We start from the raw sequence: 21442 nt of genomic DNA on the forward strand, positions 1-21442 counted from the left end.
TTAACCTACACTGTTGGTCTCTTGTGACTAAATCACATAACTGATTATGTATGAATTTACAAATACATTTCTAACTTTAAAGATAATTGGAACACAATAAATATGCAATGATATTACAAATTTAAATAGTCTAATAAAAAAATGTTCAAACTAGAGAAAAATTAAATTAATGTCAGTCTCTGAGGAGAAATACAGGCAAGGTATTACAAGTAATGTAAGTGTATTACTTGAATAGTGAAAGTAAATAATTGATTGTTTGAATTAGGTTATTTTACATCACTTGTATGCCACTTTTGTCAAATTCCAACAACGTGGATGAGTGATGATAAATGAATTTGATGATAGGACATGATTCATGTCATCATAGTGCCAGATAAAAATTTAATCAAATTTTAATGAGTTGCACACAACTTTTTACAATATCATTGAAGTTCAAAATTCAAATTACAGGTGAGAAGTAGTAATGGTTTGCAGAATAAATAGGAGTTTCTAGAAACAAAACAAATTGTGATTATGAACACATAAGATCTCATGTTTCAACCTCCAAAAATACAGCACTTCATCACAAGTCCTGTGAAATTTACATAGACACAATATTGCACTAACTAGTGTAGTTCATTCTCACTTCATGTTCTGATGATTATGCATTATGTTAATGTCTGAAATCCTTACATGTGAAGAAGGTACAGTATGCATCTAATGAAATATACAGGGTGACTGGTAATTAGATGTATTCCCTGAAAGGGGTTAAAGTAGAGACAATTTGCAATAAATTTGACCATATGATACCCCGTCCGAAAATTAGTATTTTTCGAGATAATCGAGTTTCTATTGTTTTTTCTAAAAATGACAATTTTCCACATAAAAAGATGAATTGAGAAAAAACTGATAATTGTAGGGAACTTATTTAAGCATTTTCTGATAGCTAACAAACAAGTGGTTCGTTTAAAAAAAAGTTTTTTCCAAATAACAATCACATGTAAGTACCGGGTGGGTCTAAACTTACAAGTGATGATAAAAAAATGCACTCTTAGTTTACTTGGCAACGTATTAATAACAAAAATGGTATGACACGAACTGTACAAATTACTTAAATTACTTCCTTGAGTCATCAGCTATCTAACAAGGTACAAATGTTGCTAACATTTACATTTGTGTATAAGAAATAATACTTCATTCATCTTCATGTGTATGGAATCAATGAACAATACAATTAAAGAACATTACACGTCTTGTTCAAAGTGGGCACCTCCGTTACGAATGCAGGCACGCAGGTTTTTACGGGTCATTTGGTCTCTTAACTCGTGATGTGATGGTGGCCTTGACGTGTTGACCAGCTGTTAAGATCCTCTCCCTGAGCTCTTCTTGCGAGTTTACCGGTGCCTTGTCATGTGGCTCCAAATGTAAAAGTCGCAAGGCGTCAAATCGATCGGGGGATCGAGCTGGGCAGTCATCATGCTGATAAATCATGTCACGTCTTGTAGCTAGAGGCACATCCTCCAACAACATTGCCATCCCGTTCCGCAAAAAATGTTCATAAGTGATGCCATTTAAGATTTGGGGCAGGAAAAATGGCTCGATGAAATGATTGTTGATTACGCCCATCCATACTTCTGCCTGGGCGTGTGACAGTGGCTGGATGAAAAGTACCCAAAGAAATGGATTGGCCGAGGCGGACCGATTCCCTGGCCGGCTCGATCCCCCGATTTGACGCCTTGCGACTTTTACATTTGGAGCCACATGACAAGGCACCGGTAAACTCGCAAGAAGAGTTCAGGGAGAGGATCTTAACGGCTGGTCAACACGTCAAGGCCACCATCACATCACGAGTTAAGAGAACAAATGTCCGTAAAAACTTACGTGCCTGCATTCGTAACGGAGGTGCCCACTTTGAGCAAGACGTGTAATGTTCTTTAATTGTATTGTTCATTGATTCCATACACATGAAGATGAATGAAGTATTATTTCTTGTACACAAATGTAAATGTTAGCAACATTTGTACCTTGTTGGATAGCTGATGACTCAAGGAAGTAATTTAAGTAATTTGTACAGTTCGTGTCATACCATTTTTGTTATTAATACGTTGCCAAGTAAACTAAGAGTGCATTTTTTATCATCACTTGTAAGTTTAGACCCATCCGGTACTTACATGTGATTGTTATTTGGAAAAAACTTTTTTTAAAACGAACCACTTGTTTGTTAGCTATCAGAAAATGCTTAAATAAGTTCCCTACAATTATCAGTTTTTTTCTCAATTCATCTTTTTATGTGGAAAATTGTCATTTTTAGAAAAAACAATAGAAACTCGATTATCTCGAAAAATACTAATTTTCGGACGGGGTATCATATGGTCAAATTTATTGCAAATTGTCTCTACTTTAACCCCTTTCAGGGAATACATCTAATTACCAGTCACCCTGTATATACGTATATTCTGTGATAACTTGGACATTATATTTAAATTCCTTATATAATTAGAGTTTACATTAGGTAGATCACCCTTAATGCATGGAAATTAAGTTTGGTCTCCGAAGGTAACTAAGTATTCCAATACATAATCCAGAAATATACTTTGATACTAGAACCCACAAAATAATGAAGTGTGTAAAAATATTCTCAACTTCAGTGGTTCTGCATGTGACAAAGTTTGGCCAAGTTTCAAGTTTGTTTTTAAGTTCACTTTCTGCTCTGATAGGCTAATCCAGTGGAAATCGAAAGCAGGACCCTTTAATCACAAAGCAACTACCTAGTCATTGGGGTCGGACCCTGTGGCCGAGTGGTTAGCACATCATGCTGCGACGCCAAGGGTCCCGGGTTCAAATCCTGCTTGGGCTTGGTTGTTTGTGAATGTCCATTCATCAATTTCATCATTTCATCACTCATCTCCATCTTTGCAAATTAGCCAAGCAGCAGCACAACAACGTGAAGTAAAATAAACTAAACTAAATCAATCAATCAATCAATCAAACCTAGGCATTGTGTTGTCAGGGAGGGCTGGTTCTTCATTTGAGTGTGGGGTGAGCTTGGTTGTTTTGTGTTAATATCATTCATTGATCCTTGCTGTCATGACCAACCTAAATGAGGTAGTAATGTAAATATAGAAATAAACAAAATGCAATATGCAAGTTGAGTACTTGATATACTAGCAGCACACAAAACAGACTTTATTTACAGAGTAGATAGAATATATATAGGAAGCGGATATTAGACCATATCATGAACACATACCTTTAATGAAAGCCTTTGGTTCTTCCTTCAATACTCTGTATTTCTTTCTTCCTACTGCCTTCACCACCTTGTCATGGTTAAATAGCCTTTTTTTTCCCAGTCAAGGGCACAACTGCAAGAGCTGCTGTATTTTGCAGGTTCATTTTGTGCGTGCAACATTTGCTGTTCATAATAAAATAGTAGCAGTGGTAGTCACAAATAGTAACCGTGCAGCCATCATATCTCTTTTCACATAGAGTGGAAGGTGAACTCGTGCGTTATTTACTTTCTGTGATGGGCAAGTTGAAAAGTCTGAAATGAAGATGGGCTGTTCATCTCATCAGGGATGCTGGGAATAAAACATAACAAATCATCATCCATCTCCAAATTATAATCAAATTGAGACCTTTTTTTCCTGTGGCTACTTAATATGCAATTGTTTCACCTAAAACAAGTTGCCAATTGACTTTTATCATAAATGTGGAAGATTCAGAACAATATTAAATCATCTGAAAGTGGAATATTAATGGAGTGGAATCTACATCACAGTCCCTTCTTTAAGCAGACATGCCTCTGATGATGTGTACCAAATTGCTTTCCTCTTCACCTCATCTATATAACTGCATCTAGGTCTAAATCCCACACCTTTGCCTGACACAGTCTCACTTGCATGAAAAGTTCTAAGCAACAGGAGTTGGTGACCCAACAGCAGTTGGCAACAGTAATGTCTTAACCAGCTGAAAGCATGAATCCATTATCTGCCATGCACTTAGAAAACTTTTTGCGAATTTTGCCATAGGCATTTTCTAGGACATGATGGCTTGTTTTTCAGTGTGGCAACAGTGCATAAAAATGACCCATTTATTTACGTTAATTTACAAAACGTGATCATTTTTTCCATTGGCTGAAATAAAAGTGCATAAAAGGGGCCTAACTCAATGGTACACACAAAAAGATGTTTAGATCAATCAAATCATTTAACAGAAATATTGAGAAAGCCAAGAAATTAATGAAACTATGTACTGTCATGGAATCACCACTTGATGTGCATGCATTGACTCTGAAAGGTAGCAGTAAAGAAATTTAATTTCATAAAAGAAAGTTCTCGGACATGTTTTTCCAGTGACAGTGGAGGTATCTAATGGAAGTTGTTCATTACATTTGAATTATTCATGATAAACTGACAACCTATTTGTTGTTGGAAAGGTCAGATAAAACTGTTTCCAATATTTTGCCTCATGGTTTTACATTTCATGAATTGTCCATTCACTTTCTTATCACTGAGAGCCTTTAGCTTTTCAAGAAGCAATTGCATATTTGAGAAATGTTACATTTTTAAGAATCTTGTACGAGTTTGATTTACTGCTAACTATAGAATCTATATCATTTCAGTGGCTATGTAAATTAATTTAATTTTTTTTCGTATTTCATATTAGTAGATATGGTATATCGAGGAACTTAGTATGTAGCTTTAGAGATCTTTTGCACCAAAGTGACAAGTGACATGTCTCTTAACAGCAAGCCAGTCAGTAGCAACATTTCGCATAGCAGCAACATCACGCACTGCATAAACATGCAGCCGATTGGTCAGTTTTCAATTAACATGTGATACATGTCTCTACTGTGTGAGATCTCCCTTAATTTTGTGCAGATTGTTTGTCTTTGAATGTTAATTACAATATGCATGTCTTTATGGAATTTATTAATACATAAATTTATAAATGTGTATAAAAATAAGATTAACTAATTAGAATTATTTTCTCTTTGCCAGGTTCTACGTGTGCAAGAAAAAGTTAAGTGGAGACACAAGTTCTTTCTGCCCAAAGTGGTTTGGAGGTTATATTCCAGTGAACACAAGTGCATTAGATTGATGAAAACAATGCCTAGTCTGTCTATTTCGCAATGCACTGCAGCATAAATGTTTTGTGGTGGTAATACTCTCAGGATGCATCCTAGTCACTGGTCACTGGTACACTTTGAATTGAGTAGATACTGGAAATAACTGGATTTATAAAACAAACTCCAATATATTACAGGGCCTTGGATTGTGAAAATATTTATTTTATAATTGACATATGAGCAGAAAAACAGTCAGAGTAAGTTATTTTCAAATGTATGTATGTATGTGTGTGGCTTTTTACTGAATATAAAATAATAATTTTAATTTATTTATGTAGTATTAGGTTATGGTAAACATTTTTGTCACTTATTTCAAATTTATTTTAATTCTTCTCCACTAATTTGTATTGTAGAGTATTTGTGCTTTCATGTAGCATGACTAGCATATGCATTGTGTTTGTCTGTACTTTTAACAAGAAAAGTTTTTGTAGAAGATAAGTACATTCACCTTTTTAGTTACAGTTACTGGCAAAATCATTTGCAAGTGGAAATTTACTCAAAGTGAGCTCCAATAGGAAATTACGTACTGTTGTTCAGTGTTGATATGACTTATCACACATCCTTGTCATGTATTTGCTGGTGAAATTCTCTAAATTTGCAGTACAATATATTGCTTCTGTTATAATTACTCTTCTTCTTTCCCTCATAACTTGAATTTTTCTTTTATTTAAAATATAAATATTAGGGCTGAGCCAATATCATTACCAATACCGGTATTCTTACCTATTCTCACCAACACCAATACCTGAAAACTTTTAACACTTAAAAATTTCAAAATATTCACTAGGGATGGGCTGATATGAAATTTTTACCAATACCGATAAAGTAACGATATAAAATTTACCGATACCAATAACCGATATTCTACCGATCCGATATAAAATTAGAAATGGTCCTTGAAGAACCTGAAAGGTTCATTGACCTCCTTTCAAGGTGACTGCAGTGAAAAAGAAATTGCATATTTTAGACATTTACATTTTTAGAAAGTAGGGCATGGAGATTATCCATAAAAATTACAACAAAATGGCAGAAGTTTGCACTAAATGATCAGATATTTATTGATATATCAGATCGGTAAAATAATCGGTAATTTTACCCATACACCGATATGCCTATATCGGCCGATACCGATAGAGTACCGATTAATTGGTCCCATCCTTAATATTCACATGTAAGTATTTCACTGCAATTAGAGGCCACGTCTTGTACGCTCGCATGCGTGACCTTCGGCCACGTTATGGGCGCAATCAAGTTATACAGGGTGCTCGGAAATTCCCGTTACAAACTTCTAGGGCAAATAGAGGGGACTGAGTAGACAATATTTGGAATAGGAACCCATGTCCGGAAACGTTCCGTTTCCGTGCTACAACCATGACAATGTGTCGGATGTGCCTGTGTTGGTATGCAACCGGGTAGGCAGTACATGACATCAGAAGATCACCTGATGACCTAAAGTGTAATAATTTATTACAACCATGTCAAATGAGGTATTACGTAAGGTACAGAAGTGAATGACGTGTGACTCAGTCCATAATACAAACAAATTTATTTGGTAACAATGCCAAGGGAACAAAAAAGAAATGTACTACTGTATTCATTGATCAACACCTGTGTCGACAGTGGAATGCAACAATTTGTAGACGTCACGTGCCATCAGGTGATCTTCTGACGTCATGTACTGCCTACCCGATTGCATACCAACACAGGCACATCCGACAAATTGTCATGGTTGTAGCACGAAACGGTACCTTTCCGGACATGGGTTCCTATTCCAAATATTGTCTACTCAGTCCCCTCTACTTGCCCTAGAAGTTTATAAGGGGAATTTCTGAGCACCCTGTATATGGGGTTCCTCAATGATCTTAATGACTTTGAAAATATCTGTATGTTGTATTGGATAAAAGGGAACAAGTGTAAATGTTTGCTAATTTGAAAAGTTTAGAAAATAACTTTGTGTGTACTCTAATATTGTACAAAATTTCAACACATTATTGTCTATTTTCATAATAATAAACTGGGTAAATATTGTCCGTTTCAAAATAGTTAGATATTTCATATAAGTGAATTGAATAGCGACACTATAGTGGAAAAGCAGTATTTACGTCTTTTGTCATTTTCACATTTGTAAACGTAATTGAAAAATAATTGTTTTCAGTCATTCCCATCAAATTCCTACCTCTCCCCTGTAATAAATTCTGATGCTCATATTTTGAAATTCGAAAAGTCTAGTATAATTCCCTTACAGTAGTTTTCGGGGTTAAAATGAACGTTCTTTAAGTTCCCTAGCAATGTCCTTTTCCATGGACAACAACAAGCACAGCAAGCTCTAAAGAATTGTTTGTTATTATACCCCTAAACATTTAGTTAAAACAAGCACGATGTAGATATTTTTGCATTGAGTATAACAATACGTATGTAAGTGTATCTGGACTGAATCTTCTTCTTATGTAGATGTCACCCTTGTTTGAGGCACCTTTTCAAAACCAGGAGTTCATTCATCTGTGTGTGATCTGTGAGAAATGCAATGTAGCTACACAATTAAGAATTGAAGGAAACAAGGGCAAAAGAAAAAAAAGCCATGGATGTGAAAAGAGTGCATTTTCACCCTTAGAAAAGGAGCAATTGAGCGATTTCTGAATTTTCTCTGTCTTTTGGGACAATTTCATGGGGAGTCATAATCAGGCATTTTTGGCCTCCGGGGCTTCCTTCATGGAGAACATTTATGTCAGTGGGATTGGGGCTATATATATATATATATATATATATATATATATATATAAATATATTGGATTTACCAAAGTTTTACTTTTAGATATTCGAGCATTAAATCTAAATATTAAAATAGTTCTCACTTAATCACATAATCCATTTTTCACAAAATGCTGGTGCAAAATTAATGTAAATTTTGAATTTTGCATAATTTCCAGGATATTTAGACTCTGTGAAAGTGTCTTGCAGCTTTTTTTGTGTGCTACGGAATAGTTGAACTTCAGAAAAGTACCATGCCTTTCCCAATGGTGTAGTGGTAACGTTGCCTTGTAATCAAGGGATCCTGGATTCGATACCCAGTGGAGGAACATGGTTCAGATCCCACTTTAAACTGCAGGTTCAGTTCCAGTGCCTTTCTGTGCATGAGGTGGGCTTTAAAACAAAACTCAGAAAATTATCTGCCAGTGTCGGTAAATAAATTTCAACCGATTTTTTCAATACTGATGCCACTCATTTGAATTGTTCTTTTTTTAAGTCCACTTTATGCACAGATAGGCTAATCGGAACTGGACCTACAGTTTAAAGTGGGATCTGAACCACTGTATAATGTCCCTCCGCTGTGTATCAAACCTAGGAGTCTTAGATTACAAGGCAATGACATTACTACTATGCCATTAGGGAGGTCCCACTACCACTGGTGTCAGCTGATACCAATACTGCAGCCTCGGTGTAGACTCAGCCCTAATAAATATGTAAATGCAAATAATCTTGTATGTCAAAATAGGAAGGTGTTATGAGAGATAATTAAGCCACTTTCAGTAAACAACCATTGTCTAGTCATACAGTGAGATTAATTTATTTAATGTTATGAGGGTGGATGAAATGAAAATAGAACAGGGGCCACAGAATGAAATCAACAAGGTTTATTTCAAACATAATCTCCAAAGTTACACAAGCACTTGTCCCACTGTTTCACCAAGTAGTGAATATCCTGCTTGTAGAACTCCTTTGGCTGAGATCGGAACCATGACTTCATGTCCGAGTGGAAGTGCCAACCCTTCAATGCCTTTTTCAACGGACCAAAGATATGGAAGTCGCATGGTGATAGATCAGGGCTATATGGTGGGTGTTCCAACACTGTCCACCTAAACGTCACCAACGTGTTCTTTGTAACAGCTGATTTATGTGGCCGAGCCGTTTGGTCTTGATTGCTGGTCAGATGATATTGCTGCCTGACTGCCTACGCATATCACGTGTGAACTATCTAGGGCGAGTCCATTATGCAGTAGGGGTTTCCTTCCTAACCTCCTGCTCTACCTCTACACAGGGTTGTCGCCACACACCCAAATATAACCCAATACATCCACTTTTTCATTTGATCCACCCTAGTAGTTTCCTTTTACATCATTTAACATGTAATGATTTCCTGTATTGGCTTGAACACAAACAGCTTATCATCATTCTGGCTAAGTGATGCTGATTGCTAACAGTGCAATTTACTAGAGCCATTGCAACCAGGAATTCTAGCAAGCTCATTGGCATTTCTCTCTCTGCCTGTGTGACCATCAGGCATTGTACAGAGCATTCCCTGATATTCGCTACGAGACACTGCGGCAAGCGGCCCGGCATCAGCGCTTGTCTTTCCTGGTGAACGGGTCCGTGACAGTCGGTAGAGTCAGCTATTCAAATTACAGTTTTCATATTGTGTACTAACCTTGACTACAGAAGATGTTGAAAATGATGTCCCTCTGCTGCAACACATTCCTGGCATCTCCGAAGGAAATTGGCATTTACACGTGCAAGTTCGTCTACTGTAATTCTCATACAATACTCTCTTTTAACTCATGGATGGTGTGCGGATTGTCTTTGTATACTTTATTTTTTAGATTTCCCATTTTTCTTTCGAGGTTTAATATAGTGGTCCTATGTGGAACAGGAACACCAGGAAATTTTGTTGCAAAACGTCATCGCACTTCTCCACAATTCCTCTTTCCGAAGTAACACTCTACAAGATAAATCCTTTGTTGTAATGTAAACTTTTGTGGTGCCTTATTATGCCACATCTGAGGGAGGATTATGCTGGTATCAGTCTGCAACGTCAACAGAAAGGAAAAGAGAGCGAAGGCAGGGAGAGCACGAAAAACAGACTGTAGCATGCGACTGTCGCAGACCCGTTCACCGGGAAAGACAAGCGCTGATGCCGGGCCACTTGCCGCCGAGTCTCATAGCGAATGTCAGGGAATGCTCTGTATGTGGCAAGGTGTATAATAGAGCAATCTTTCCTTAATTTTCCTCATACAAAGTTGTAGAATATAATATCTTGTTTTCATGCTTCATATAATTGTCATTCATATGCATATTACAGTACTAGTTTTCTGTTAGAATTTCCTGGTGGTTCTAACAATCATCTCATAGCAGTAATCAAAATATTGATGTAGTTCTAATTGTATTATACATTTTGCTAATGTGCAAGTGTATTATTTCCTCCTGCTTTTTCAGAGCTGCCCAACCATTCAGATTTTTCACCCTGGTTGCTGTGATGTTGGAGAATACTTAGACACTCAGTGTCACTTGAAAATTTCTTCTCTTATTAAAGGTGCAATACCATTGATAAGAGTGTTACTGGTGATAGACAAGAAATTCAGTGATAGAACTGGACAACAGTGCACAGCACTATAGCTTCTAATGAATTCTTGTTTGATATTATTTTATGTGAAAGTGAGTGTTCCATGATATATTACTGTAGTTTCTGTGCATTTTGTGTATTATAGTTACTATAATATGGAAAATTGCTTGTCTGTAAAAATAGATGTATGTGGTTATTATGTGATGGTTATGGCCAGGGCTACTTGAGATAGTGCAAATGATATGTATTGTGGCACTTGGAGCATTTCAAAAAATATTTTTTATACATTCTATGCCAAGTACTAAGTCATTTGAATGGTTGATTTGGTGTGATTGTTCTTCTCTTGTGGATATGAAATTATATTTTAGTATTTTTTTAAAAAATACAAGAAATTTTATATAAAGAGAATATTCAGAACCTGTTATGATATTAACATGTTATCATTTGCATACCTTCTATGTAAGTAGGCAATGTTAAGGAAGGTAATGAATTGGATTGGGATTTAGTAGGTTCAGCGGTATGATTTGTGGGGGAGGGTGTGAAATTTCTTTAAGTAACTCTGGTCATAGCTGTAAGTAACACACAACTTTTTTAGTGCTACAATTCATTTTTTTGTGTTGTTGAAAGTTGTGATTGTTACTATGTTGAGAATTTTATTTTGTAAAATATACAGTGGCAATTGTTCTTTTAAGTTTGAACTGTGATTAAGTCAGAATAGAAATTAATCATACCCCTTAAGAATTTTTTGCAGCATAAATTTAAAAGTGTGTAAATAAATAAATTTGGAGAAGTTAGGTATTGATGTGTTGTAGAAGAATGTAAAATGTTTTATCTATTGATCATAGTTCTAATAGTTGTTTGTTCATTCAGATTTCTAGGATAGATTCTATTTTGTAGTGTTTTTATTTGTTGTAAATAATTTTGTCCCAAAGAAGAAAATAATGTAATTGTGCTTTTTGACAATGTTGCACTTTGGTGTTGCTGAAAGTGTTTATAGTAGCTTCTTTTTGAAGCTTTGTCATCTGTACTGATATTTATTTGGTTTTATGTAAATAATGCTTTTAGGCACACATTTTGTACATGTTATGAACTTGAATGAAGTAATGTCTTATGATTTTATTTCTTATTTATAGAAGAATTAATTAAAGTCTTAATGCATACTGTTTGCAGAATTGCACACTTTCCCACCAACATATAATCAGCCAGAAGGCATTATAATTAATTGTGCTCATTTACTCAGATGTACTCAAGGTTCAATCACTTTATTTGAATCTGTCAAATCATGAGTAGACTTTATAAAAGTTTCACATGAAGATATTACAGTGCGTTCAGTTTGGCTCAGGGTCGAGATAGTGCAATATTTTTGATCCATAACATCCCACTTACTTTTACGCACATATCTTTAGCATGCAGACAATTACATTTATATTGCATAACGAGTACTAACCTGAGTTATAAGAGTTGCTCAAAGTGGTGGCCAACTGCATTCACACATTTCCGGCATCTTTTGAAATTTTGATTGACACGCAAATTCTTGTAAGCTCTGTTCTTTTATTGTCTTCATCTATAGTGTGGGGATTGTATCTATAGACTCTATTTTTTAGGTTTCTGTTTCAACAGTTTAGTAGCTGTATGGGCTGATGTTTTTGAAGTGCCTACTTCCTGTAGGGATTTATTTGGAGAGCATTCTAATGATGCATCAATTTTGTATAGTCTTTATTCCATTAGAATCCTTCGTTTTCACTCAGCAATTCTAGCATTTAACAAATTAATCTCAGAACAAGTTGCCCAACTGTTTCTCTATCTGGAGCTGCAACACCAGGGAATTTCTGTGAAAATTGCCTACAAAAGTCTCAACATGATTCGGTTTTCAGATAAGTGTCATACATAAATAACTTCTCAGCTGTCACTTCAATGGTCTCACAATCTTATTAAACAAACACACACATACTGAAATTTGGCTTGGCCCCGAGCCAAACTAAATGCGCTGTATTAAAAAATTTAATGAGTGGTAAAATGCCTAGAGACATACCTTCAATTTTGATCCACATCTTTGAACCCTCGTGGCTTCCTAGTCAGATGTGGAAGGGAATGAACTTTAATGCAGGCTAAAATAGGTACATGGTTAAGAAGTTTGAAGAGAGATTAAAATATTAAAAATCTTCGATTCCAAGAAGTCACTGGTAGTAACTTCCCCAAGTAAAAAGATTGATTTGCATAAAAACTGAAAACTAATTAGTAAAAAAAAGTAAAAAGTAAAGTGCTCCCCTGTGCATAGCACCACGCCATGAAGGCGTATAGGGGGTGTGGGGGTAACGCCCCACACTTTCTTGATCCAGTCGTGAGTGGGGGTGATGTGATCAGCATCACGCCCCTGACCGCCTTTACCCCCCAGGGTTTCCCCCAGGTACCCATGTTATTCAACGCTGGGTGGGCGCCGGGGCCGCTTCTATCGTTAGAAAAGTTCCCGGATTTGAACTAATTAGAAAATTCAAAATTGAAACCAAGTTTTCTGGTTCATTCTGAAGTGAAACTGAACTCTTACGTTTAGCAAACTTTTAAGTTCTCCTCAAAGATGACTTTCCATCAACTTCCAAATCCTGCATTTTTGGTACATAGGAAGAATCTATGATGCATGACTTGCACCAGAGGAGGAAACTCACCATAGCACTTAGCACTTAGATGATGTCTGAGTATTTATTCGACAGTAACCCCAAGAACTGCAACAAATTTAGAGAGTATTACCTGAACAGATTACAATAATAGGTCAAAGAGTACATGAATTATGACAGTTCAACCTGGCATTTACAATAACCCAGATATAAATGCTGATCCATGGACATGAGATGAGTGAATTATTTCCCAAAGACACAAGGGCCTCTCTGATGACATTGTGATATGCTATTGCATTGTAATAAAGGGGTTCCAGATTCAGTACCTAGGTCCAATCCTGATTTGTCTATTTCCACATTAAGTGGACTTTAAAATCAAATTCAAACTTCAGGTAATCTTAGGTTAAATATGAGTAATACATATTAATTACATTTGAAAGTTGTTGGTACATGAATCAAATAATGAGTGTGTCTGATCTTATATTTGCATATATGGTTATTTCACAGAACTTGTCTACCTTCCTAGGTTGATTCTGACAATGAAGATGAATGGCATGTCCATACCTTACCAGGATTCGAACCTTATATCATATCAATTATCATGTACACAATTCTGTTACACAAATGTTTTTATTCAATTTTTGGTCCAAATACAATTTTATTATCTAATATTTTGTCAGGATAATTCTTTGCAATAATAATAACAATTATATATAAAGTACATATAAGAAATTTAAGGTTAATGCACATTATAAGAAATAAGTCACTATGATCTTTGGTTGGCAAACTTTCTTACATTTTTATGTCAATAAAACTTTATTGTTTTGACTAGACTGGGCCAATATAAAATGTCCTACAAACTGTAGTTGCAAGTGGCACCATATTTTATATTAGGGGAACAGATACAAAATTATATTAAACTATCAAGTCTAGTTAAATCAATTTACAACATATATCATTGCATACTAACAGGAAATTCTATATGAATGAAATTATTGTTCAATATAGACATGAAAGTGAACTTACTCAAATTACTGAGAAAAAATAATATTTATATCAGCAAAAACATGTAATAACTTGTTCGAGTAACTCCAGTAAATATGGACACTTGTATTTGTTATTCGAACTTTTATAGTAATATATTATGAACTTTTATTCTGGTGTTGAAAATATATCAAAATATTCAGCCATTGTGACACTGATGGGCGAAACAGTCACCACTTATATGAATATCATACACTTGCTACCACATTTTCAAACCTTTTCTTTATTGCTGAATATGGCCGACTTTCTATTTTACTTGAAAACATTACAAAACTACTTCCAAAAAAAGTGATTGAATGAGTATACCTTAGTGTACAATTTAGTGTATATATAGCTGTTTCTAAATTTGTGATGTTTGTAACCTTGTATGGTTATATCTCTTCTAATTATCCTAAAACATGTGTCACCACCATGTAGAAAAGTTTTTCTCTACAAACAACCAGCACCACCATGTTTCTTTTATTGTTCTTGAAGGGTAAAAGAAAAAAATGCAATAGCATTATTAATACTGCTCATCACTTCATTCTCATTATAGGTTTTCATAGAGGCGTTTTGATGCATCAGGTGTCACATATTCATTTTCATTGGACTCGCTTCTTTTCTGATCAGATGAATCTGTACCAGCTTCAGATACGATGGAATTGTTATCACTTTCAGATGTTCCAATTTTCTCCGTTTCATTTTGACTTCTGGATTCTTCCTCGGGCTTTGCTGATTCTGGATTCTGTTCTATTGTGTCATTTTGCATTCCTGATGAACTTTCGTCAAGATTATTGTCCGTTTGCTCGTCTTCGAGAGAACACGTTGACCTTTTTGGAGCAATATAACCGTCCTCCTGTGGCAATGGTGGTGGCGGTGGTGAAGGTAATTTAGTGCTCCTTCGATGCTTGGGAGGCAAAGAATCCTTCTGTTTATTTGGTGGCAGATCAAGATCAGTTTTTGACTTCACTGGAGGTGAATTGTCATCATCGTTAGTCTCCAGAATTTTTTTGCCTAAAAGTATACGATCAGCTGTTGTCATTGAGCTCGATCGCCCCAAGCTTTCGTAAATATGATCTCCAGGAAGTTTTCCTCCATTAGTTTCATCGCCAAAGTTGAATTTAATTTTGGTTGGTGAATCGGTGTATCGGTCTTTCTTATCTCCTCCAATGCTTAGTTTTGGATCCCGGTCTCGAAGTGCTGACTCAAGAGCTTCTCCTACAGTTACTGCCTGCTGCCTCTTCTTGCATACACACACCAAAACAAGCATCACTGTTAGCAGCAGTACAAGAGCAAAGAGGGCTATTAAAATCCAGCCCATATGGATTTGTGGCTTGTCTGTAAGAAATTAAATGATTGTATAGATTTGATTCAATTATTGCTATGATCTTAAACAACAAAGTATTAGAACAAAATGAACATTATAGAAAAACTTGAAAATTCTGTCACATGTTGTTACAACATCAACATTGTTTGTTTTTTTTTGGTTTTTTTGGTAATGTATGAAAGCCCTTATTTCTAAACTTAAAACAAAAACTCAATATGCTGACCAAGGCAGAAATTTAGTTTATATTAAAACATAAACTAAACATTACGTTTCAACTTTCTAGCAAGGTTTTTTCGGAGACTCTACCAAATACAAATTAAATAAGGTACAAAACAGGAAGATATATACTCTATGTGATCAAAAGTATCCAGACACACCGCGAAACGTGTGTTTTATCATAGAGGGTGACACAGTACTGCCATCTACCACATAGAACACTCAGTCGTCTGCAGACAGTGCGAGACATCAGTATGGGATGGTCTGAGGAACACTCAGACTTTCAACATGGTCAGTTGGTTGGGTGCCACTTGTGTAGGAAGTCTGCGTGTGAGATTTCCACCCTCGTAAACATCCCTCTGTCCACTGTTTCCGATGTTATAGTGAAGGGATGTGTACAACCCAAAAGCATGCAGGCCAACCTCCCATGTTGACCTCCAGAGACCATCGAGTGTTGAAGAGGGTCATACAGCATTATCGTCAATCATCCATCGCCACCATCACACAGGAATTCCGAACTGCATCAGGATCTACTCCAAGCACCATTACTGTTTGGCGCAAGGTGCGGCAACTTGGTTTCCATGGCCGAGCAGCTGCCCATAAGTCAAACATCACACAGACAAATGCCAAACGCCGCCTCGTGTGGTGCAAGGAGCATCGAAACTGGACCATAGAACAGTGGAAAACCGTTGTGTGGAGTGATGATTCACGGTACGCAATGTGGCGATCCGATGGTAGGGTGTGGATGTGGCGAATGCCTGGTGAACGACATCTACCAGCCTGTATAGTGTCGACAGTGAAATTCGGAGGTGGTGGGGTTACAGTGTGGTCATGTTTCTCCTGGAGGGGGCTTGGCCCCCTTGTTACTTTACATGGCAATGTCATGGCACATGCTTACGTTGACATTTTAACAGCTTACATGCTGCCTACCGTCGAAGATCAGTTCAGGGATGACCATTGCATCTTTCAACACGACCGAGCACCCATCCATACTGCAGGGCTTATGGGGGAGTTGTTTGATGACAACAACATCCCACTAATGGACTGGCCTGCACAGGTACTGATGCCGACTTCATGCTAGACCACACCGATCCACATCAATACCTCTTCTCATTTTGGCGCTCTGCGAGGAATGGGCTGCCATTCCTCAGGAAACCTTCTGGCACCTGATTGAAAGTATGCCTGTGAGAGTGAACGCTGTCATGAAGGCTAAGGGTGGGCCAACACTGTATTGACTGCCAGTATTCCCAATGGAGAGTTGCCCAAACTTGTACTTTACTTTCAGGTGGGTGTCTGGATACTTCTGATCACATTGTGTGTGTGTGTGTGCGTGTGCGTGCACGCGCGCGCGTTGGCAGATTTCCGATTTCGGGGAACAAAGTTAAACTACACACTCACAATTCGGGGAACCAAATTCACACTGAGGAACTTGCCTCAGGTCCCCGGAAGGATTTGACCCAAAAATCGTTAGAAAATGATGAAATAATGCTCTGGTTCAATTTTCAGCTCACTCTGAGAACTACCCCGAATGTCGTAAATTCATCAAAAACAGTGTGTCCAACGGTGTGTGAATTAGTTCCAGAAATGCATTCCAGGTGGCAGCACAAATGCCATTTGTGTGTACGAATGTGTGTACGAACAGAGCGAGAGACGAAAGCTCTTCCCGCGCCAGCCGCTCAGCTGTTTTCCGTCACGTGATGTTAACAATACTGCACGCGCCCCTCTCTTTCTCTTTGCACAACAACAAAGGCACGCACATTACCCGCCAGTTCAGAACCGTGGTGTCCAAAGGCATTCTGTACATACCCATTATATTGAATGAAAACAACTGTTGTTACGCAGAGTGTTGCAGTATATTGAATCAATTGTACTGAGTCGAACTGTCATCTGGAAACACAGATTTTAATGCGTTTTACACAGAAATTGAGATGATGAAAATGCCAACATAAAAGGCGAAATTTTAAATCTAAATTGCATAGAGTCTTTAAGCATATTACCTTCTCTGTATTAGAATATGTGATTGTGACTACTCACCTTATTTATTAAAACATTGCCGTCTACATATGATAATATTTATGTCTACGTTTGTGCTTTCGTAACATATTTGTCCATTATGAAAATTGAAAACTTCTCGAAATGAATGAAACAACAGGTTAAATTGTACGTATTTTTAATGAAACCGAGTTCCATAAATTCTTATTAAATTAAAGTAAAATGTGTGTTAGTGAATGATATACAATATAGCCCAATGTAGCTACTGGTAGTGTAAGGTTCGGTGTTGTGTCTTTACGAGCGTCAATTTACCAATTTTATCTATCATAATTCATCCTTATTGACACAATTAGCATACAGATGCAGCGAGGCAAAGCTATATAACAAAAATACAAATAAAAAATGTGACTGGTATCATCAAATTTGGACAATGGTCATTGTGAGATATCAGGTTCTTTATTTAAAAAAAATGGAATATGTAGTAAATACTTGACAAGGATCATGAATCCTCAGAATAGCATGTTAAGAAAGTGACCGACATTTACTTGTATGTTGCTCCAACAAACTGACATGTCCGATATCACTGCCTGTATACGCAAATAAGTATGAAATAAATGGATGAAATAAATTTTATCTTATCTTACATAGAAGTGTGCATTAACGATAACGAAAAATAATAAACACGCTCGATACAACTCCCGTTAATTTCCCTGGTATAAGCTGGTGATTTACTGAAGCAACAAAAATGTTTTGTTGCTGCAGTGTGATTTTGAGAGTAGAGGAAGAATAAGTAGGCTGAAAATAAAACTCTTTTATCCAAAACACGCTAAAAAGATTAAAACGTGAATCAACTCATTCTGAGCTGTAGGCAGTTATCGAAAACGCCGCAGGAATAAACAAAAGTAAAAATAAAATTCTTAAAAACCATGGTGATGAGAGACAACAGCCGCTGATATTTGCATAGATCGCGACCACTACAGGATTCTTCTATCAGGACCAATAGATTGCCTGTTAAATACCATACGTAATTGAGGTATTAATGCAATACCTAACATTGTAAACTCAAAGTTTCAGTAGCATAACATTTCATTAGGTTGAAAATATTTTTTGAAAAGGGAGTGCTGATGGAGGTGCGGTAGAAAATTCCCTAGTACCGCCCCTGGGTATCAACGTATTATATATATATATATATATATATATATATATATATATATATATATATATATTATCGAGAAGTGTATAATAATGTGCACATTACTATCAGGTACGGTGTGCAGGAATTTTAGAAAAGGGACTAATTTTTAATTTTGATAGCCACTTCCAAATTTTAGCATCTTTTCAAGCAGTGACGACGATTAGGGGGGCAGTTTCCTTCCCCGTACTTTTTGCGACTTTTGCCCCCGCACTATGATAAACCTTATCTAGATAGAAAGAAAGTGCCTCCATCCCCCAGTTTTGAAGCTATGCCTCCTCTAGTTTTGGACCCAATCGCCGCCACGGAGTATCTAGGGTCCCGGATTCGAATCCTGTCTGGACATGGATGTTTGTAAGTATCCACTCATCAATTTCATCATATCATAACCCATTCCCATTTTCGGAAATTAGCCAAAAGGCACAAGAAGCGAAGAAAAATAAAGAAAATCAATCAGCCAATCTTTTCATATTTGGCACTTGCAATGGACAGATTATAATTATCCAAAATTTTTTAATTCAGCTTAATACTTAATTCTCGTTAAATAAAATAAAATGGGTTTTTATTCGGCAGTTACATTTCATTTCACTAATTTCCGCGTTCCCGTGTAAGACCTTAAAATGGGCCCATGAAACTGACGTTGAACAACCAGAATTCACTCGTTACAATAAAAATCCTCATTTAGCAGTTTAAATCACACATTCCTGGATTTGTGCCTGCTGCTTGGTTTTTAATTCAGAGGAAATGATGCAATTCAAATGCTCAAATCATTCATGTGATACTGCGCATAAATTCGATTATTGTTGTGTGTGTGTGTACAATGACTTAAATTCACTCAAACGTAATCTTCATGTTAAGTGGGGAACTTGTGTGCATTTCTAAATTACAATGTCCCCGTTTGGCAGATCGTTTGGTCGAGCTTTGCCCATTTTTGCATGGACAAGGCTTGAAACATTCCTACCTGGACCAGAATTGTACCAGGATGTATCACATGGCAATCATATACCTTACTGACTAGCTGCATTGACATTAAATTTACTTTTACGACCCTTAATAACGTTTACATTTTCCCAATTAAAATTCTTTGAACAAATGATTGGAATCCCAAACCCTAAATATGTTCATTATAAAGAAGTGTCTAATCTCTAACTGTAAAAGGTAAAGAAGTTTCCAGTGCACATTGAGACTTGCCAAGTAGGCACATCTCGAGGGTATGTGAAGGAAAGACCCCACATATTCTCGATTGCAGCAATTTTTAGGTGTTATCAGCTCTATGCTCTGGCCACCTCTACTCCTAAGGGGCACCCCTCACCAGTCTTAATTTATTTGAGACTGGATTAACCACAATATCACTATATGCAGGGAGCAAGGCTTGAAAGATTCCTACCTCAGAAATGAACCGGTGTCCCCAACACCTTACTGAGCAAAGAGAATAGGTTATAAAGATAGAAGAAAGTTCCTATACCCACAATGGAAACTTTTCAGCAGCCAGCTTACAAGACAGCCAATCCGGAATGAAAAATTTAAACGAGACTGGCCAATCAGGAACAAGCAGAGATTATGCTGCCGCAACATGCAAGTCCCCTGAACTACTGAGGTTACCATAGCAATGCTGGAAGCAACACGCTTTGCGTAGGTGCTATTCCATTTTTACGTCGCAACACACATCTATATTTGAAAAATACATGGCGAAATATGGACACTCTAAATTAAGCTGCCTGACTGCTGAAAATTATTACCAACGTAGTAAACTTTCGAAGGGAAAAAAATTTACAATTTAAACAAATGTACTCTATTTAGGAATTCAGGTTTCTGCTAACTTTTTCTTTATAGACTATTTTATAAGTGTGGAAATTTAAGCGTAAATCAGAATTTTTCCTGAAAATTACATGTAAAAAAAAGATAGGAACTTACATATTTCAGCATACATAGACTGCTGTGTGCACGACGTTGCTTTACATCATCTTAATGGGGACCTTTATGTGATGTGAGGAACTTGTGTGCATCTTCAAATGACACAAAGTTCCCCAAATAGGTTTAATATCCCCGTTTGGCGGATAACATTTTCACACACATTCAGAGTTTCCCGAAATGCGCATATGTTCCAGGTTAGTTCCCCGAAATAGGGGGAAAATTCAGGTTATTGATTTTGATGAAAATTTAACTTTTTCAGCTCATTCTCACCATCTAGTGTCATTTCTGAATCCCATGGAAGTCCAGAAATCTTAAAAACCCTCAAAATAAGAGAGTTCCCAAAAGGCGGAAATTTGTCATGTTCCCCAAATTTTCACACTTACAAACCATGGGGGGTGTGTGTGTGTGTGTGTGTGTGTGTTGGGTGTTGGGTGTTCCAGCAGGTGGCCTTCTGTCAATTGTTGTTTCACCTGACAGGTGATTTAGAAAAACATTCCTTTCATCTGGAATGTGGTTGGACTCCTTATCTCACACTCTTTTTCCTTATCCTTTCTTTCTTCATTCCTCTTCCTTCTTCTCTCCTCCTTCGCTCTTGTCCTTTCCACTCTTTCTAACACCTTCTTCCATTCTTTGTTTAACTTCAGTCCCCCATTCCAGTTCATTGTGTCTTTTTCACCTTTCTTCTCTATTTCCTTGGCCTCCTTCCATTTTCTCACTAGTATTC

At 36.8% G+C, this 21442-nt stretch overlaps 2 protein-coding genes across 11 annotated transcripts in view; one reads left to right on the plus strand and one right to left on the minus strand.

Moving 5' to 3' along the window:
• Positions 1 to 11556, plus strand: part of LOC145983960 (trehalase-like) — a 184570-nt gene extending 173014 nt beyond the window's left edge. For 6 of the 7 annotated variants that reach the window (XM_083117171.1, XM_083117174.1, XM_083117172.1 and 3 more), the window contains 2 exons: positions 4980 to 5304; positions 10316 to 11556. In XM_083117171.1, coding sequence (XP_082973297.1) covers positions 4980 to 5079 — 100 coding nt within the window. In that variant the 3' untranslated portion in view covers positions 5080 to 5304; positions 10316 to 11556. The remainder of the gene's footprint in view (positions 1 to 4979; positions 5305 to 10315) is intronic. The other variant, XM_083117175.1, reaches the window with a different exon arrangement.
• Positions 11557 to 13665: 2109 nt separating this feature from the next.
• LOC145983961 (obscurin-like) overlaps positions 13666 to 21442 on the minus strand; it is a 76793-nt gene continuing 69016 nt past the window's right edge. For all 4 annotated transcript variants that reach the window (XM_083117181.1, XM_083117179.1, XM_083117182.1 and 1 more), the window contains one exon: positions 13666 to 15415. In XM_083117181.1, coding sequence (XP_082973307.1) covers positions 14628 to 15415 — 788 coding nt within the window. In that variant the 3' untranslated portion in view covers positions 13666 to 14627. The remainder of the gene's footprint in view (positions 15416 to 21442) is intronic.

Source organism: Lepisma saccharinum, chromosome 2 (assembly GCF_977018435.1).
Source record: "Lepisma saccharinum chromosome 2, izLepSacc3.1, whole genome shotgun sequence".
NCBI lineage: Eukaryota > Metazoa > Arthropoda > Insecta > Zygentoma > Lepismatidae > Lepisma > Lepisma saccharinum.